Genomic DNA, 15036 nt, shown 5'->3' with positions numbered 1-15036 from the left:
AAAGTGAGGAGGTCTTTGTTTTGTTATTAAACGAAGTGATTGAGACAGATGCGGCTCTCATCCCAGACTTGGTGGTCACACAGGAGAGTTCCTTCTAAGTCCAAGGCAGATCATTTACTGTTCACACATTCTCTCTAGTGGTCCTGTGAATATCCTGCCGCACTCTAAGCCATTAAAAAGCCGAAGCAGTCTCGCCCTGTCCTGGCTTTTCTTTTCCTCCTTGTGTCAGTCACAGCCCCTCAAGGCAGGCATGGTGCTGTGGAAGAAATCTGGGCTGGGAGCAGAGAGCTGCGTCGGTCTTTGTCTGCTGTCCTTGTACAGCGGCCCACCCTTGGCCTTTCTGTGGCCACTGTAAGAAGAATCTGTCCAAAGGGCTTTGTAAACTCAAACCCACAATGGTGTCTCTTTCAAATGTGGGTTTATCCATGTCTGCCTTCAACGCTCTAAGTAGACAGTATTCCGCCCAAATGAGTCATGCCAGGGCCCAAGTCCTGCAGGCAGGATAAGTATTCAGACATTCCCCTCATGATCTGTGGTTTCACACGCTGTCCTGGCTAAGAGAATTACCAAGTGGAAGGCAGCCTAGGGTCAGCTTTTGATTTCAGTTTTAGGAGACAGCTAGTTCCTAACTGCAGGTGGCTGAAAGTGGGTCCTAGCGAATGTGAGGAAGAAGGGGCTCGTAGATTCCGAAGCGGTGGTGCATCAGGACGCCCCTCGGTGAAGGCCTTATTCCTGCAGACTTGATTGAAAATGAGAGGCAGGACAGAGATCTTCCTGATCTTCTCTAAGCTATACTCCTGTTGAGCTCCACTTAAACCCAGGAGGCAAGCCAGTCCAGGTGGCCATGTTCATGCAGCCATGCAGTGGAAAGATGACGCTGAAAATGTGGGTGGAGAGCCAGTGTGGCTCCTCTCACACGCGTGTGTCTTCCACGCACACGCTGTCCTGTGGGTTAGGGAGCAGCACACAGGGCTGTTCTAGAAGTGGGTGAGCTCCGGAGACGCGGCACTCTTGGGCCTGTGCTGGCCAGTTCTGTGTGCAGAAGCAGCGAAGTTCTGTGCATCTGGCACTGAGGTTGGCATCACCGTCTTAGTCCAGCTTTGACGTCCCTGGTCGTGAGTAAATGGGCCAGCAGTTGAAGTTGAACATGGCCCAGCTAGTAGATCTGTAAAGCAGTGGACGGCTTTTCCCTTCAGCCTGGGCTGCTGCTGTCCTCATCAGCCTCCCTGCAGTCTGTTGTCTGTGGGCTGCTGTGGCTGAACCGTCTGTCACCTCCATCCCTCAGGAGGCCCCAAAGAGGACCTACCTACAGACTGTCCAGCAGGATGGCTTTCCCACGCCATCAGCCAGGGACATGTCTGTCCCGGTCGCAACCCGGGGTCTTTTGCTCAATTGGAGAGGTAGGGACTGCAGAGTCCCCAGGTCCCTGTTGTCACGTGCCCCTTGAGGCAGGGAATCAAGTTTAGTAGTCAGTCTGCGTGTCTTGTGAAGGTCACTCCTTGCTGTGAGTTTTGCCATTAAAAAACAGGACTTTTTATAAACTCAGCAGCTGTGGCGGCACACAGTGATTAAGCAGAATGGACACCCAGTGTTGTCTCAAGTTGGCCCTCACCAGTGACTGCACTGGTGGCCTGGGAGGGCCACAGAGTGTGGAGAAGAGGGTCCTCCGGTGTTTGGGCCCTGGCACTGCCAGCAGAAGGCAGTGTTACACTGTAGCTTCACAGCAGCTTAGCAAACAGTGTGTGGCACATGCTTGTAATCCCAGTAACTTGGGAGGCTGAGACGTGAGGATTACCGGTTTGCAGCTAGTCTCATGAACTTAGTGTGGCCCTCGGCAATTTAGTGAAACCCTGTTTCAAAATTAAAAAAAAAAAAAAAAGAATTAGGGCTGGGGGTGTAGTCAGAGTTAGAATGCCCAGTAACACACACTGGGTTTAATCCCCAGTAACACACACAGGCTCATGCATGTGCGTGCAGCTGAGCAGACGTTCTTGTGAGGTTATCCCTGTCCAGTATTTTTGAACTGTGGACTTATTTCTGGTTTTTAATAAAAAAATTTTTTTTTTGTATTGGGGGTGGAACCAGGGGACTTCTATCTCTGGGCTACACCCCAGGCCTATTTTTATATTTTATTTGGTAACAGGGTCTCACTAAGTTACTGAAAGTTTCACTAAGCTGCTGAGGCTGGCTTTGAACCTGCGGTCCTCCTGTCTCAGCCTCCCAAGCGCTGGGATTATAAGCGTGCACCACCACACCCAGCTATTTTCTTTCTAATAAATTACCTGTTTGTAAACTTAAGAGTTTGTTTTCCACTTTTGCAGCACCATGGCCAGCCCAAGAACCAGGAAAGTTCTTAAAGAAGTCAGGGTGCAGGATGAGAACAATGTAAGTGTCTGCCTCGGGGCCTCAGGTAGACGGGGAACCTCCCCCGGCCGATTACAGCTCTGTGGTTATGAGCACCCCTTCTTGAAATAGCTGGTCATTAGCGGAGCCCCCAGTACTGTGGGGAGTGCCGGCTGCTGCTGCTCACCAGTGACACCAGGGGGCGCAGCTCAGGCTTTGGCCAGGCTGTGTCGAGGATGCTCCAGATGGTCCGCTTCGCCTTCTCCTCACGCAAGCCGCTCTCCCTCTGCTCCCAGTTTGCGGGCAGGGCTCCTGCTGCCTCCCTTTGCCTTGAGCCACACCCTGTGGGCACCCTGAGCGGCCTTTTTGGGCTTGTTGATTCTAGTTCTTCTGTCCAGGCCTTGCACGTCTGCCGTCCTTGCTCCGCACCCTCTTAGGGTACTTGGGTCTTTGGGGTCGCCGGCCCTCCCCTTTGCCGCCTGGTGAGTTGCATGGGCCCCTTTGCAGGTTTGTTTTGAGTGTGGTGCATTCAACCCTCAGTGGGTCAGCGTGACCTACGGCATCTGGATCTGCCTGGAGTGTTCGGGGAGACACCGTGGGCTTGGGGTGCACCTCAGGTCAGTGGCCTGCCACTCTGCCTCTGTCGAGCCATGTCCCGCCTCGCGTCCCTCTCGTGGCCGTCTGTGTGGGGACTTGGGGGCCGCTTCCCTGCCAGGTGGCTCCCCAAGGCACCATAGCCCGGCCTGTCAGCTGCTGCCACCTGGCCTGTCGTGTCCTCCGGCTTCTGTCTGGCTTCCAGAGCATGCATCTAGTTCGCGGCCCAGCCTTGGGTGGGGGTCCCCAGGTCCCGTGACTGGTTGCCAGATGGGCCCCTCGTTCCTAGCTTCGTGCGCTCCGTGACCATGGACAAGTGGAAGGACATCGAGCTGGAGAAGATGAAGGCTGGGGGAAACGCCAAGTTCCGAGAGTTCCTGGAGTCTCAGGAGGATTACGACCCCTGCTGGACCCTGCAGGACAAGTACAGCAGCAGAGCCGCAGCGCTCTTCAGGGACAAGGTGTGCGGCGCTCGCTCTGACGCCAGGCGGGGCCCTGCGAGCTGCGGCTGCCAGCAGTTAGGGACTCCTGCCAAGGCCACGCATGGTCAGACGAGGACGTGCGCCCACACCTCGCGTAGAGCAGCTCTCCCTGCCCGGGGAGCAGGCGGCCTGGGATGGATGGGGTGGCTCTGAACCTGGGGCTTGTCCTGGGGCCAGGCAGGCCCTGTGTGCCCAGCTCGCCAGCACTGTCGTCATCACAGCCAGCATGTGCCTGGCCCCGGCGCTGGCCTGGGGCGGTGTGCATGTGTCTGCAGCGTCTGTGCCCTTGACTGTTGTGTGTCCTCTTGCTAGGTGGCCACTTTGGCCGAAGGCAGAGAGTGGTCTCTGGAGTCATCACCTGCCCAGAACTGGACCCCGCCGCAGCCCAAGGTGCTGCCATCCACTGCCCACCGGTAACTCCCCCTCTTCTGGCTGCTGCGTGGGCCTCAGCCCTGTTCTCTGCCAGACCCTGATCTGAGCCGTGGCCCAGGACCCCACAGAACCTTCCCTTCCCCGCTGTCGTGAAGTGGCTCCAATGGGGGCTGCTCCTGAAGTTAGGCCTCGTAAGCTTCCTGAAGCTCTGTAAGCTATTAGTAGAAATTCAAAGATAAGTCTACAGCAAGGGAAGCAGGCCCCACCTTGGGTAGCCCGGCACGTGTCGCCGCATGAACCGTGGTGTGCTGGGGAAGGGGCGGTGTCTGGGTGCACAGTCGCTACCCGTGAGAGGTGTCATCGTCCCGTAGACCAGGTCCTGAGGTGGTGTGGGCTTGCGCAGTGGACTTCTCCTGCTGTGGGAGTGTCCGGTGTCGAGGCTGGTGTGGGATGGGCGAGCCCCAGAGGGCTCCAGGTGTGCTGAGTGCACCCCCCGTGGGCCTGCCTCCCTTAGGGCCCATCAGAAGATCCTAGCAACTGCCCTTTCTTTTTCTGAGCCTGGACCCTCCCGGCATTTCCCAGCCAGCGCATGGGCCTCTTCTGAGAGCTGCGAGTGTGGGCGTGGCTGGGGTCTCAGCAGCTGAGCCTGAGCATCTTGTGGGGCCGAGCTGCAGGCCAGCCTGGCCCTGCTTCCCAGGCGTGAAGGCCTTCACCTGGACCACGTGGGTGCGGTTGGCGTGCTGGGGCCACCGGAGGTACCGCAGGTCTGTGTCCTCCTGTGCCTAGTGCTTGCCTCCCTGACCTTGACTCTCGCTTTCAGACCCTCTGGCCAGCCACAGAATGTGACCGCCTCTACCGACAAGGCTTTTGAAGACTGGCTGAGCGATGACCTCAGCTCCTACCAAGGGTGAGGCCGCCCCGCCAGGCCCTGCAGTGGGGGCTTCCCTGGGTGGACTGGCCTGCTCTTCTTGTGCGGGGTCAGGGGGTCCAACTGTGGCGCTCTGGCCAGCCCAGGTTTGAATTGAGCATCTTGGGTGTAGATAAAACTTAATACTTAGAAGAAAAACTGTTTCATTTTAGTCGGGCGTGGTAGCGCACGCTTGTAATCCCCACACTTGGGAGGCTGAGACAGGAGGATCGTGTAGGTTCAAAGCCAGCCTCCACTGGCTTAAGAGACCCTGTTTCCAAATAAAAAATATGAAATAGGTCTGGGAGTGTAGCCCAGAGGTAGAAGGCCTCTGGGTTCCATCTCCAGTACCACACACACACACACACACACAAAAACCCTACTATGTTTTTTTCTGGAATGTACCTGGCCTGTGAATGAGTTTTACCCAGATTTAGTTCTTTCGCTGCTTCTTCCGGTAGCCCTAATTACGGGGTCTGGTCTTACTGGGGACCCTCAGGCACATGGCAGGAGAGGCTTTTCAGTGTGAGTGACTAGCTTACCACAGCCCTTAGGGGTGCAGAGGTGGGTCAGCGTGTCCTTCAGGCTTGGGGTGTTGGCCATTCAGCCATAGCAGGACTCATGCCAGCGGCTGCTGCCTGTATGCGCTCTCTTCGCAGGGCTCAGGAGAATCGCTATGTGGGGTTTGGGAACACAGTGCCCCCCCAGAAGAAAGAAGATGACTTCCTCAACAACGCCATGTCGTCCCTGTACTCGGTGAGGGTACCTGGCCCTGGCAGAGGGCCTCCCAGCACACACAGCCACAGGGGCTGCGGGGCACAGGCACACCCCGTCATGGGTGGTGGCAGCCCCTCAGGGAACTGCTGTCTGGTCTGTTGGAAGCCCTTTTCCTCACCTTTGTGACATGTTCTTTTAAAAATGTGATCCAAGTTGAGTGTGGTGGTGGACGCTTGTAATTCTCGCGCTTGGGAGGCTGAGACAAGACGATCACACAGATTCAAAGCCAGCCTCAGCTACTTAGGCTCTCAGCAATTTAGTGAGACCCTGTTTACAAATAAAATATAAAATAGATATGGGAGTGTAGCCCAGAGGTAGAAGGCCTCTGGGTTCCATCCCCATTACCACCAAAAGAAAAAAAAAACGTGACCCAAGCCGGGCGTGGTGGCGCACACTTGTAATCCCAGCATTTGGGAGGCTGAGACCGGAGAATCACGGTTTGTAGACAGCCTCTGCTACTTAGACCCTCTGCAACTTAGTGAGACCCTGTTTTCAAAATAAAGAATAACAAACAGGGCAGGGGTTGTAGCTCAGAGGTAGAATGCCCCTGGGTTCCATCCCTAGACCCGCAAAAAAAAAAAAAAAGTGACCCAAGTTGGCCTTGAGCCTGCAATCATTCTGTCTCAGCCTCCCAAGTACTGGGTCACAGGTGTGTGGCACCACACCTGGTACAAGACATTTCTATTTTCAAATAGTTTTAACTTCAAAGCTTAAGATGAAGCAAGTTTGTACTCAGGCTCAGGCCTGTGACCTCTGCCTTCGCACTGCCTGTGGCCCCGAGAGGCAGGTGGGAGAGCCAGGCAGGACCTTCACGGGCCTGGGGGCTCTGCGGCCGCGGGCCTGGCTCCCTCTCGTCCTTTTGTGCTCATCCATCCCCACACGTGCGGATGCTGCAGCTGGCCAGGTGGGGCACCTCTGGAGCCCCTGCGTGGCAGCTTTGGGCCTTGATGCACTGTCCTCTGCTGCTTCTCAGGGTTGGAGCAGCTTCACCACAGGAGCAAGCAAGTTTGCCTCTGCAGCCAAGGAGGGCGTAAGTAGCTGGGGAAGCCAGGGACGTCCTGGGGCCCTACCACAGACGCCCGTCTCGCACGGCTTCAGCCCCAGCAGAGAGGTCCAGGAGTCCTTGCTGCTGTAGTCACGGGTGTCCTCTGGGTGTTGGGTACAAGCTGCCCGCAGAGGATGACCTGCCCTTGCGAGAGTGGGAGGCAGACCTGAGTGATTGGTCTAAGGGGTAAGACACAGATGATTAAAAAAAGCTTGGTCTTTGTTTTTCCTTTCAGGCAACAAAATTCGGATCCCAAGCAAGTCAAAAGGTGAGAGGAGTTTAAAGTTCTGAAACACGCTGTGTGGTCCGTGACTCACATGCAGCATCGGGAAGCTGCCTGGGCCCAGGGGTCCTAGTGTGAGGGGCCCCGCAGTGCGCCATCTCTGCGCCTGCGCAGTTGGGGCAAGCAGGAGGCTGCCCTAGGCCCACCTTGCACTGCTGGCTGCCGGTGCAGGTCCGAGGCCGCTGTGTGGCCAGCCTCCGTGACTGGGAAGGAGCTGGAGCAGCCGGTGCGGGCCATTCAGCCTGGCCGCTCCTCTAGGAGGAGTGTTGCTGAGACCACAGGTGGCAGCCTGAGCCTGGGAAGTGGCCTGGTTTTTGCCTGGTGGGCACACGCTGATGCAGGCTGGGGCAGTCACGGGCTATGCGTCTCATTTACCTTTAAAACTCGGCATAGCCCCGGAAATTTCCATGAGGCTCTCAGGCCTCTGGCCTGGGCTGGCCTGCGTGGTTCTGTGGTGTTTCTGGGGCCTGCACTCATGCATGGAGGGAGGCCAGTTCTCTCGGTCCCTCCCCTGTGGCCTGCAGCACTCAATGCCCCTGGGCGCGTCCCCCTCTGAGGGTCTTTTGCCCTGCACACCTGGTTGCCCGCTCTGGGGCACATCCCTGGCTGTCTTGGGCCTCTGTGTCTGACTCCTGAGAATCAGCCGCGCAGACTGGACTGCGGCGAGTTTGGAGGCACAGAGTGGCCCTACAAGGGTGGGCGTGGAGCAGGCCGACGTGAGGTCTGCTGACGGCTGCCGCGGCTTCAGCATCAGAACAGTTCAGCCAAGGACGCTGCTCAAGCTGCTGCCTGGGTGTTGCCAGATCCTGCTCCAACCACCTTGCTCTCTCTTTCTGCTAACCCTCTGCCGCCTTGGTCAAGTTTTGGGGTCATAAGCAGCAGCCAGAGCCGGTAAAGCCCGTATGTGCCGGTGCATGCCGCCCACCCACGTCTGCTGAGGACCTGCTTGGCGCTGGCGTGCCCGTCCCATGTGCTTGCGTCCCTGCGTGTGCTGCGCTCACTTCCTCCCTGGCCTGCCCAGCTGGGGGTGGCCTGTGGCTCCCCAGGATCCTGAGCCCGGTGCTGCTCAAGCCAGGCACATCGGATGGGCCTTGGATTGCCAAGGATCCCATTTCATCGTTGTTACCCCGACCCAGACGCAGAAATCCCCCCTGCTGGGGAGGACCCTTCTGATATTATGGCACTATTCCCTGTAAAGCCTTTTGTCCAGCCTTGGGGGAGGAGCACACCGCATCCCGGGCCGCGCTTGGCCCTCAGCGGCCACCCCTGCGTGGCATGCATCCCCAGGAGCAGGAGCTGGCGCCTGCACCCCAGTGGCTTCTTCCCTTGCTCAGCCTGTGCCCCCCCTTGCCTCCACGGGTGCTCCTGGGAGAGGAGGGAGAGGCCCCCAGGCAGCCGGGCAGGAGTATGGGCTCCAGGAGTGCCCACCCTCGCCCACACTGGTGTCCTGTGCCGCCTGCCATGGCTTCGCCCCTGTGCGCCCCTTCCCGTGCCTTCCCTCATGCTGGCAAAGCTGGGCAGCTCTGCTGTGCCGCCCGCCGTGGCCTTGCCCCATGTGCCCCGTCCGCTGGCTGGCTCTCTATCCTGCCGTGCCTGCCTGCCCTGTGCCAGGCTCACACGGTGTCCCTCCCAACAGGCTTCGGAGCTAGGCCACAGCCTGAACGAGAACGTGTTGAAGCCCGCGCAGGAGAAGGTAGGGCAGGCTGAGGCGCTCGTGTCCCAGGCTTGCTTTCTGGGCAAGTGGGTGGGAGCTTTGAGCCCCCCATGTCCTTGGACCAGCGAGTCACAGCCTCTCCCTGCTCCTCTGACCCGGCAGCCCCACTCAGCTCAGTCCCCGAGCTTGCCCTCCGGTCTGCCGCACACTGCGTGTGGGGCCATGGGGCACAGCGCCAGCCTGTCCGAGGAGGGGGTGGCCAGTGGCCCACAGAGAGGTTCAAGCAGGAGGCGCTCAGCTGGGGAGGCAGGGTCCTTGTCAGAGGAGGTCTCGGGAGGCCATGGCAGGTCTCGGGCAGGTGGCTGTGAGCAGCGTGTCCCTGGCAACGGTGGCAGGTGGCCCTCTCCCCCGAGCTTCAGTCCCTAATGCTGTCCTTTGACTCTGCACAGGTGAAGGAGGGAAGGATTTTTGATGATGTGTCCAGTGGGGTCTCTCAGCTGGCATCCAAGGTAGGGCAGGCCCGCCTGGCGTGCAGGTGTGGCCAAAGCCAGTCTCCATATTCCTGGCCCTGGCACTGGGCCCCCGTGACGGGAGAGGCCCAGTGTGTCCTGCCCGATGCAGCGGGCCAGCCTCTCAGTGGCCGCTGCTTGCTGCTGCCGAGGGCGTGAGGAATATGGAAACAGCTTGAGCGGTGGGGCTGTCAACTACTAACTCCGTTTCTCCCCTTTTCTGCTGCCGGCGGCCTGTGCCCGGGTAAGTGCCCACGCAGCCTCTGGCTGCTCACCGGTGCCTCCCAGCATGTGGCCCACTGGGGACCTTGTTCACATGGCGAAGGAGGCCGAGCTCCTCTTACCCTCCATGCAAGGGCCCCTCCACCACAGGTGGCCTGGTTAGGGTGCTGGTGGGCAGGCGGACGGGCAGGCAAGCCATGAACATGGCACGCACACCTGTGAGTCCAGTGCTTGGCAGACAAGGTACCACGTTTAAGGCCAGATTCAGTGACTTAGCAAAGCCTGGTTTAAAAAAAAGGGCTGGGGAGAAGCTCAGAGGTAGAGTGCCTCTGAGCTCAGTCCCAGGACCCACACACACACGCACACCGAGCAGCAGCCGCGCTGTGCACTGAGTGCTGTAGTGCATTGCATTGCTGAGTGTGTGCAGGTCCCTGAGACTCCTCAGTCTGGGCTAGGTCTCCTTAGCTGGACAGGGCACATTTGCGCTTGCGTTGGGCCCCTGGAGCCACCGTGCTGTGCAGTGGGCCTTGGCTACCATCTTTTCCTGTCTCCTTCCAGGTCCAGGGAGTTGGCAGTAAGGGATGGCGGGATGTCACCACCTTCTTCTCTGGGAGAGCTGAGGACCCCTCAGATAGGTACGCTGTACCCCCAGCCGGGGACGGTGGCCTTCCGTCCTCCCCTGGCCCCTCTTCTCTTGTGCCCTTTCCATGGTGCTCTGGGGGGCAGTTGTGGTCAAGCTGGGACCTGCCTCTGTTGGCTCTGCTCAGGGCCTCAGACCCATGGCTTGCTCATGAGCGGGGGGCCACACTGTCTTCCTTCCCTGCTGTGCAGTTGGTACATAGCCTCTGGTTTGGGTGAGTGATGGAGTGCAGACTGAGTCCATTCTGGGCAGGGCCCGTGGAATGGCAGGTGTCTGTTCTCCAGGCCTGACACCTGAGCAGGCCAGGCAGTCGGAGGACCCTTGCTGGTGGTCACAACTGTTGGGCGTTCCTCTCTTTCTCTGTATAGGCCCCCGGAGAACCAGAGCTATCAGAACAGCAGCGGGGACAACTTCCATAGCAGTGCCATAGACCAGAGCTTCTGGGAGACCTTCGGGAACACTGAGCCCCCCAAGGCCAAGTCCCCAAGCAGCGACAGCTGGACCTGTGCAGACGCCTCCACTGGGAGGAGGAGCTCAGACAGCTGGGACGTTTGGGGCTCAGGCTCTGCGTCCAACAAGAACAGCAACAGCGATGGCTGGGAGAGCTGGGAGGGTGCCGGTGGGGAGGGCAGGGCCAAGGCCGCCAAGAGGGCAGCGCCCCCTGTGGCCACCGACGATGGCTGGGACAACCAGAACTGGTAGGCCCCGAGCCTGGCCACCCTGGCCGCCAGGCCACGCGTGTTTGCACTTTGCCCTCTCCCGGTTCCTCTCCCACCTGACCCAGGACGGCAGCCCAGCACGCATGGCTGCAGGTGCCCTGCCTGGCGCGGGGCTCCAGCCGCGAGGGTGAGAAGCGCCCTGCATGCCTGCCGTGGGCTCTGCAGTCTGGCGCTCCTGGGGCCAGGCCTGGGCATTTGAGGGCAGAGTCTCCGGCTGCGGAGGCAGGCCTGGGCACCGCCTCCTCTGCACCGTGGCTGTGCTGTCAGTTGAAATGTTTCTGTCTTCGAGGGCTTGCTCTAGCTCTTCTCTGTTAGAAGAAGATGCCTGGAAGCAGTCCCGGAGCTCGCACTGCCATCTACCCTCCGCCTCCTGAGCCCACGCCTCCCCTGCGGTCTGTGCTGAGACCCCGACATGCCTGCAGGCCCTCCCCGCCCGGGGCCCAGCGCTTGAACTTGGTCATCTGGAGTGTTCTGGACAGCTCAGAAGTCCCAGGCACGGGGGCTGGGGGCACCGGCGCAGCATGTCTGTCCCTTCCCTGGCCTGGCACAGGCAGGGGAGCTGGTCAGGGCGGGCCGGCCTCCAGAGCTGCCATCTTGGCCCGAGTGGCTGCCTCTCGCAAGACTCTCCAGGCAGAGATTGTCAGTTGGAATTTTGCCTCCCGTCCTGTCTGCAGCAGCCACTTCCTGCCGGCTGGGGACCTGGGTGGATGCTGTGGTCGGCGGTCTGCGGCTTTGCTCTCCTGTGCCAGGCCGTTGGGTCTCACTGTCCTCCTGGAGCCTGCATGGGCTTTGAGCCTGTTGGACTATGTGAGGCGAGTGTAGCACCGGTTCATGGGCTTCTTGGAACACTGATGCCAGCAGCGTTGCCTGGCAGCCCTCCGCTCTGGACAGATGGCTGGGTGGGCGTGGGGCCTGGACTCCTTGCACCCCTGTGTGACCTTCAGTTGACCAGCAGTGCATGCACCTGGTGGCCCCTGTGTGGTCTATGTGACGTGCTTGCCCTGCCGCCGCTGGGCTCCTCACAGCGCGAGCCATCTGCCAGGGGGCGTCCAAGGGGTGTGGTGGCCTTTGATCAGGCGCCCTCTAGTGCTTGGCCCTTGGTGGGCATGCTGCCAGGTAGTCCAGTCTCAGGACATGCCTGAGCTAGGGGGCAGGGGTGGAGCTGGGGCTGTTGCTGAAGGAGCAGCCTGCTGCGGGTAGTGGGATAAAGGGCTTGGGCCAAGAACCCACAGGCAGATGGGAACCACGAGGTCACAGTAAAAAGCTCAGGGGAGCCAAGTGTTACAAGTGCTGGCACAGGTGTATTTCTCTGACCAAGATGACTCCCAGCATGTGCCCGGGTCCCTCCAGGGCTGTGCCTAGTGTGTGGACACCCATGTAGAGGAGAGCCTGGGGTAAAGTTGCCCCAGCTGCACAGGCCCCTCGTACGTGTTTTGGGGCTTCCTTCAAGGGGGAGGTCTGCCACTCTGGGGCACCTCTAGGACCCCTTCCAGCAGAGCAGGTGTGTGGGGGGGTGGCTTCTTTGTGCCAGTGTGGCCTGTGTCTCCTCTCTTTACTCGAGGCACTGACCAACGGCATCCCAGTTGAGCACATGGGAACAGGACATCTGAGCCCTGAAGGCTGACTTCCTCTGTGCTGCGAGTGGGTGGGCAGGAGCCAGGTAGGGATGCAGGTGCTCAGGAAGGAGACACGGGTGAGCCAGCAACCTTACGGTCCCAACTGGGCTTCAAGGGACACAGGCCCACTGTCTCCCTCCCCTCCTGGGAGGGCCAGTACACTCAGGTGGACCCTCTGGGAGTGAGCCCAGGGCATGTTTGCCCAGCAGGAGCCTGACCAGCTGCTGCTCTGTGGCCAGGCCGCCTGGGAAGTGGGGGAAGGAGGGCAGGAGGTGGCCAGTGGCCCTCGGCCTAAGTGGGTGGGCAGCCTCCCCCGGACCATGCCAGAGCCCGTGTGGAGAGACTGCAGCCCTGTCTGTGGCAGGTGGCAAGGAGAGTGCTGTGTTCTCCCCACTCCCACCCTCCATCTAGCCCTGTTCCCTGACACCAGAGTGGCTTGGCTAGGAGAGGCCTGGGGGAGGTTCTGGAGTCCGCTGTCTCCTGGAGCACTCAGGGCAGAGTGGCCACGGGTTGGTGGACATGGTGCTTGGCCAGGCAAAGTTGCCAGTCCGCTCAAGTCCGCTTTGAAACTTAGTTCTGCCAACTGGCGAGCCGGGGAGGAAGTGGGCAGGGAAGCTGTCCTGACCACCAGGTGGACGTCTCCCACTGGCCTGTGCTGTTGCCCTTGGTCAAAGTCCCCACCTGACCAGTAGATGCTTGTCAGTCAGCAGGCGCTGAGTATCCTCCCCAGCTGCACCCTGGGTCAGCATTCTTGCTGCTGTGACCCCAAATACCTGATGCCTGCAATTTGGAAGGTTTTTTTGCTTATAGATCTGGAGATTTAAGCACACACATGCTCTCTCACACATATAGAGCCCACTTTGCGTGTGCTGCCAAGCAGGAGCTGGCCTGTGGAGGAGCTGGCATGGCACCGCAGGAAACAGCCTCCTCACGGGCTGTGCCCCGCCTTGGAGCTGCTTCCACCCCGGCTGCCTCCAGAGTGTGATGCCCTGGGATGTTCTGCATCCAGGCTGTGACTCACATGTTGACTTGTCACTCAGCATGTGCTCTTGACATTGCCTGTCACCCCAGATGCAGCCCAGCCAGGAGTTGCAGTCCAGGGCCTTCAGTACCGGGTGGTGGGATGGGCGGGGTCAATTGGGGGGAGCACTGGCCCAGCCAACGTGATGGGTAGATCAGCTGCCAGAGCACTGGGGAAAGGGGGGCCTCTGGGCAGTGCCCCCTCAGCTCCCTGGGTCTCAGCATGACCGAGTGGTGTGAGGGCTCAGCCTCTGGTGCTATCTCCAGGTAGGCCCAGGTGTGAGGAGCACAGGACCACCGAGTGGGCTCTGTGGGCACCAAGAGCGTGAGGAAGTTCGGATGCCGGCTTGTGTGTGGTGTGCACCTGCATACCCGTTAACGCTGCCTGTGAGCTGCGGCTACACTCATGGGCTGGGTGGCGCCTCGCCTGGCTGCAGCCTGGGCCTGGGTGGGTCCCTGAAACTAGAGGCTGGGATGGGGACTTGGCACTCAGCAGGCATCGGGGATGGCCGTGCTGCTGGCCAGGCTTTTCGTCCCTTCATGGGTCAGTCATGATGGGCAGCTGGGGAAAGGCCACTAGGTCGGCAGCCAGGCCCCCAGTCTGGGCAGTGGGACCCAATTCAGAGGAGGGAGCCCCAGGAGCTACTAGTAACACAGATGCAGGCAACCCTTAGCCCAGTGGGGCGTGGCTCCGCGTCTGTCCCCAGTAGGGAAGCCCAAGGCCTGGAGGGTGGGGGAGGCTGGCACCTGTGCAGGCTCCAACCCTGCTGGGGTCCTGAGCGAGGCTGGGGTCGAGGCATAGCCAGTGGCGGGGGGGGGTCTGGTCCTGTGGCTGGCCTCCAGAGCCCGGTGGGGCCATCAGGGTGGTTGGAGGGCTCTACTCAGTGCTCTGTTAGGCCTGGACAGTGAAGAGTCTTGAGTAGTGGAGAGCAGTGCCTAGGTGGAGGGGTGTGAGCCTGGGCCTGAGCCTGGGGGGCTGTCCGGGGTCCTGGGGGCATACAGGCTGGGGGTGGGGGTGGGGCTGTGTGGTCCTTTCTCCAGTGGCAGCACGGGGTCCAGGTGCTGCTCCATGAGGCTGCCCGGTGCCCAGCAGTTCAGTCCATAGCCTTTGTCCCCAGGTGGCCCTCCTGGGGAGCCCTTTGAGGGACAGAGCCTCTGGGGGTGAGGAATGAAGGTGCTTGGCTCTTGCCACCCTCTTGTGGGTTCCTGCCCTCGTGGTGAGTCCTTTGTGCAAGAACCACTGTGTCTTCTAGGAGAGATGCCTCAGACAGGCCCACAGGGAGGAGGGAGCCAAGGGGTGGGATGGGCCAGTGACGTCGGAGGGCCGTTCATAAGCCCTGTCCTTCCTGTGGCCACAGCAGGACCAGAATGGCCCAGCCATCCCTGGGACTCGAGGGGCGCTGTCCTTGGAGCAGGAAGAGGTTGGTGATGGGCTGCAGCCGAGGGCTGGGGGCCCCTCCAGTCTGCAAGGTGGGGAGGGTGGGCTAGCCGCTCAGCTCCTTCCTGGGCAGCAGGACCAGATGCAGCCAGGGAACCTGGGCTGCCCTAGCTCCCGCTACCCCTGTGGGGGTTTTAGATAGCACCCAGCGTCAAGTACGACAGATGTCCAGCAGGGAGGGCCTCTTGTGGCCCTGGGGTGAGTTTTATCTAGATTTAGTGTGGATTGAGAGTCTAGGGGCCTGGGAGAGCTGAGGAATGGCCACACGGCACCTTTGTGGGCAGACTGCGGGCTGTAGGCATCTTGCCTTCAGGCCTCCAGTGTCTGGGTTTCCTATGTAGGTTGCTTGTTGAGGGCAGTACTGGGGGCTTGAGCCAATGGTCAGGGTGGTATGAGGTGCAGCATTCCCTTCAAG

The 15036-nt window shown here is 60.0% G+C and overlaps 1 protein-coding gene across 6 annotated transcripts; it reads left to right on the top strand.

Annotated features, from left to right (window-relative positions):
- Positions 1–2325: 2325 nt before the first annotated feature.
- ARFGAP1 (ARF GTPase activating protein 1) lies at positions 2326–10530 on the top strand (the record flags this gene model as incomplete). 6 transcript variants are annotated; one of them, XM_080716220.1, is made up of 13 exons in its annotated part: positions 2326–2385; positions 2851–2960; positions 3227–3398; positions 3732–3832; positions 4612–4698; positions 5358–5454; positions 6449–6505; positions 6756–6788; positions 7665–7694; positions 8440–8496; positions 8907–8966; positions 9753–9823; positions 10197–10530. In XM_080716220.1, the coding sequence occupies 13 exons, from the start codon at positions 2326–2328 to the stop codon at positions 10528–10530; spliced, it is 1269 nt and encodes a 422-aa protein (XP_080572346.1). The 6 variants fall into 6 exon arrangements, with proteins under 6 accessions (XP_080572346.1, XP_080572345.1, XP_080572347.1 ...); XM_080716219.1 differs by having other exon boundaries at positions 9747–9823; XM_080716221.1 differs by lacking the exon at positions 7665–7694 and having other exon boundaries at positions 9747–9823.
- Between the last annotated feature and the right edge of the window lie 4506 nt (positions 10531–15036).

Source organism: Muscardinus avellanarius (assembly GCF_963383645.1).
Source record: "Muscardinus avellanarius genome assembly, chromosome: 19".
Taxonomy (NCBI): Eukaryota; Metazoa; Chordata; class Mammalia; order Rodentia; family Gliridae; genus Muscardinus; species Muscardinus avellanarius.
Note: the sequence above shows the minus strand (reverse complement) of the source record. Positions and strands in the feature narration are given on the sequence as shown.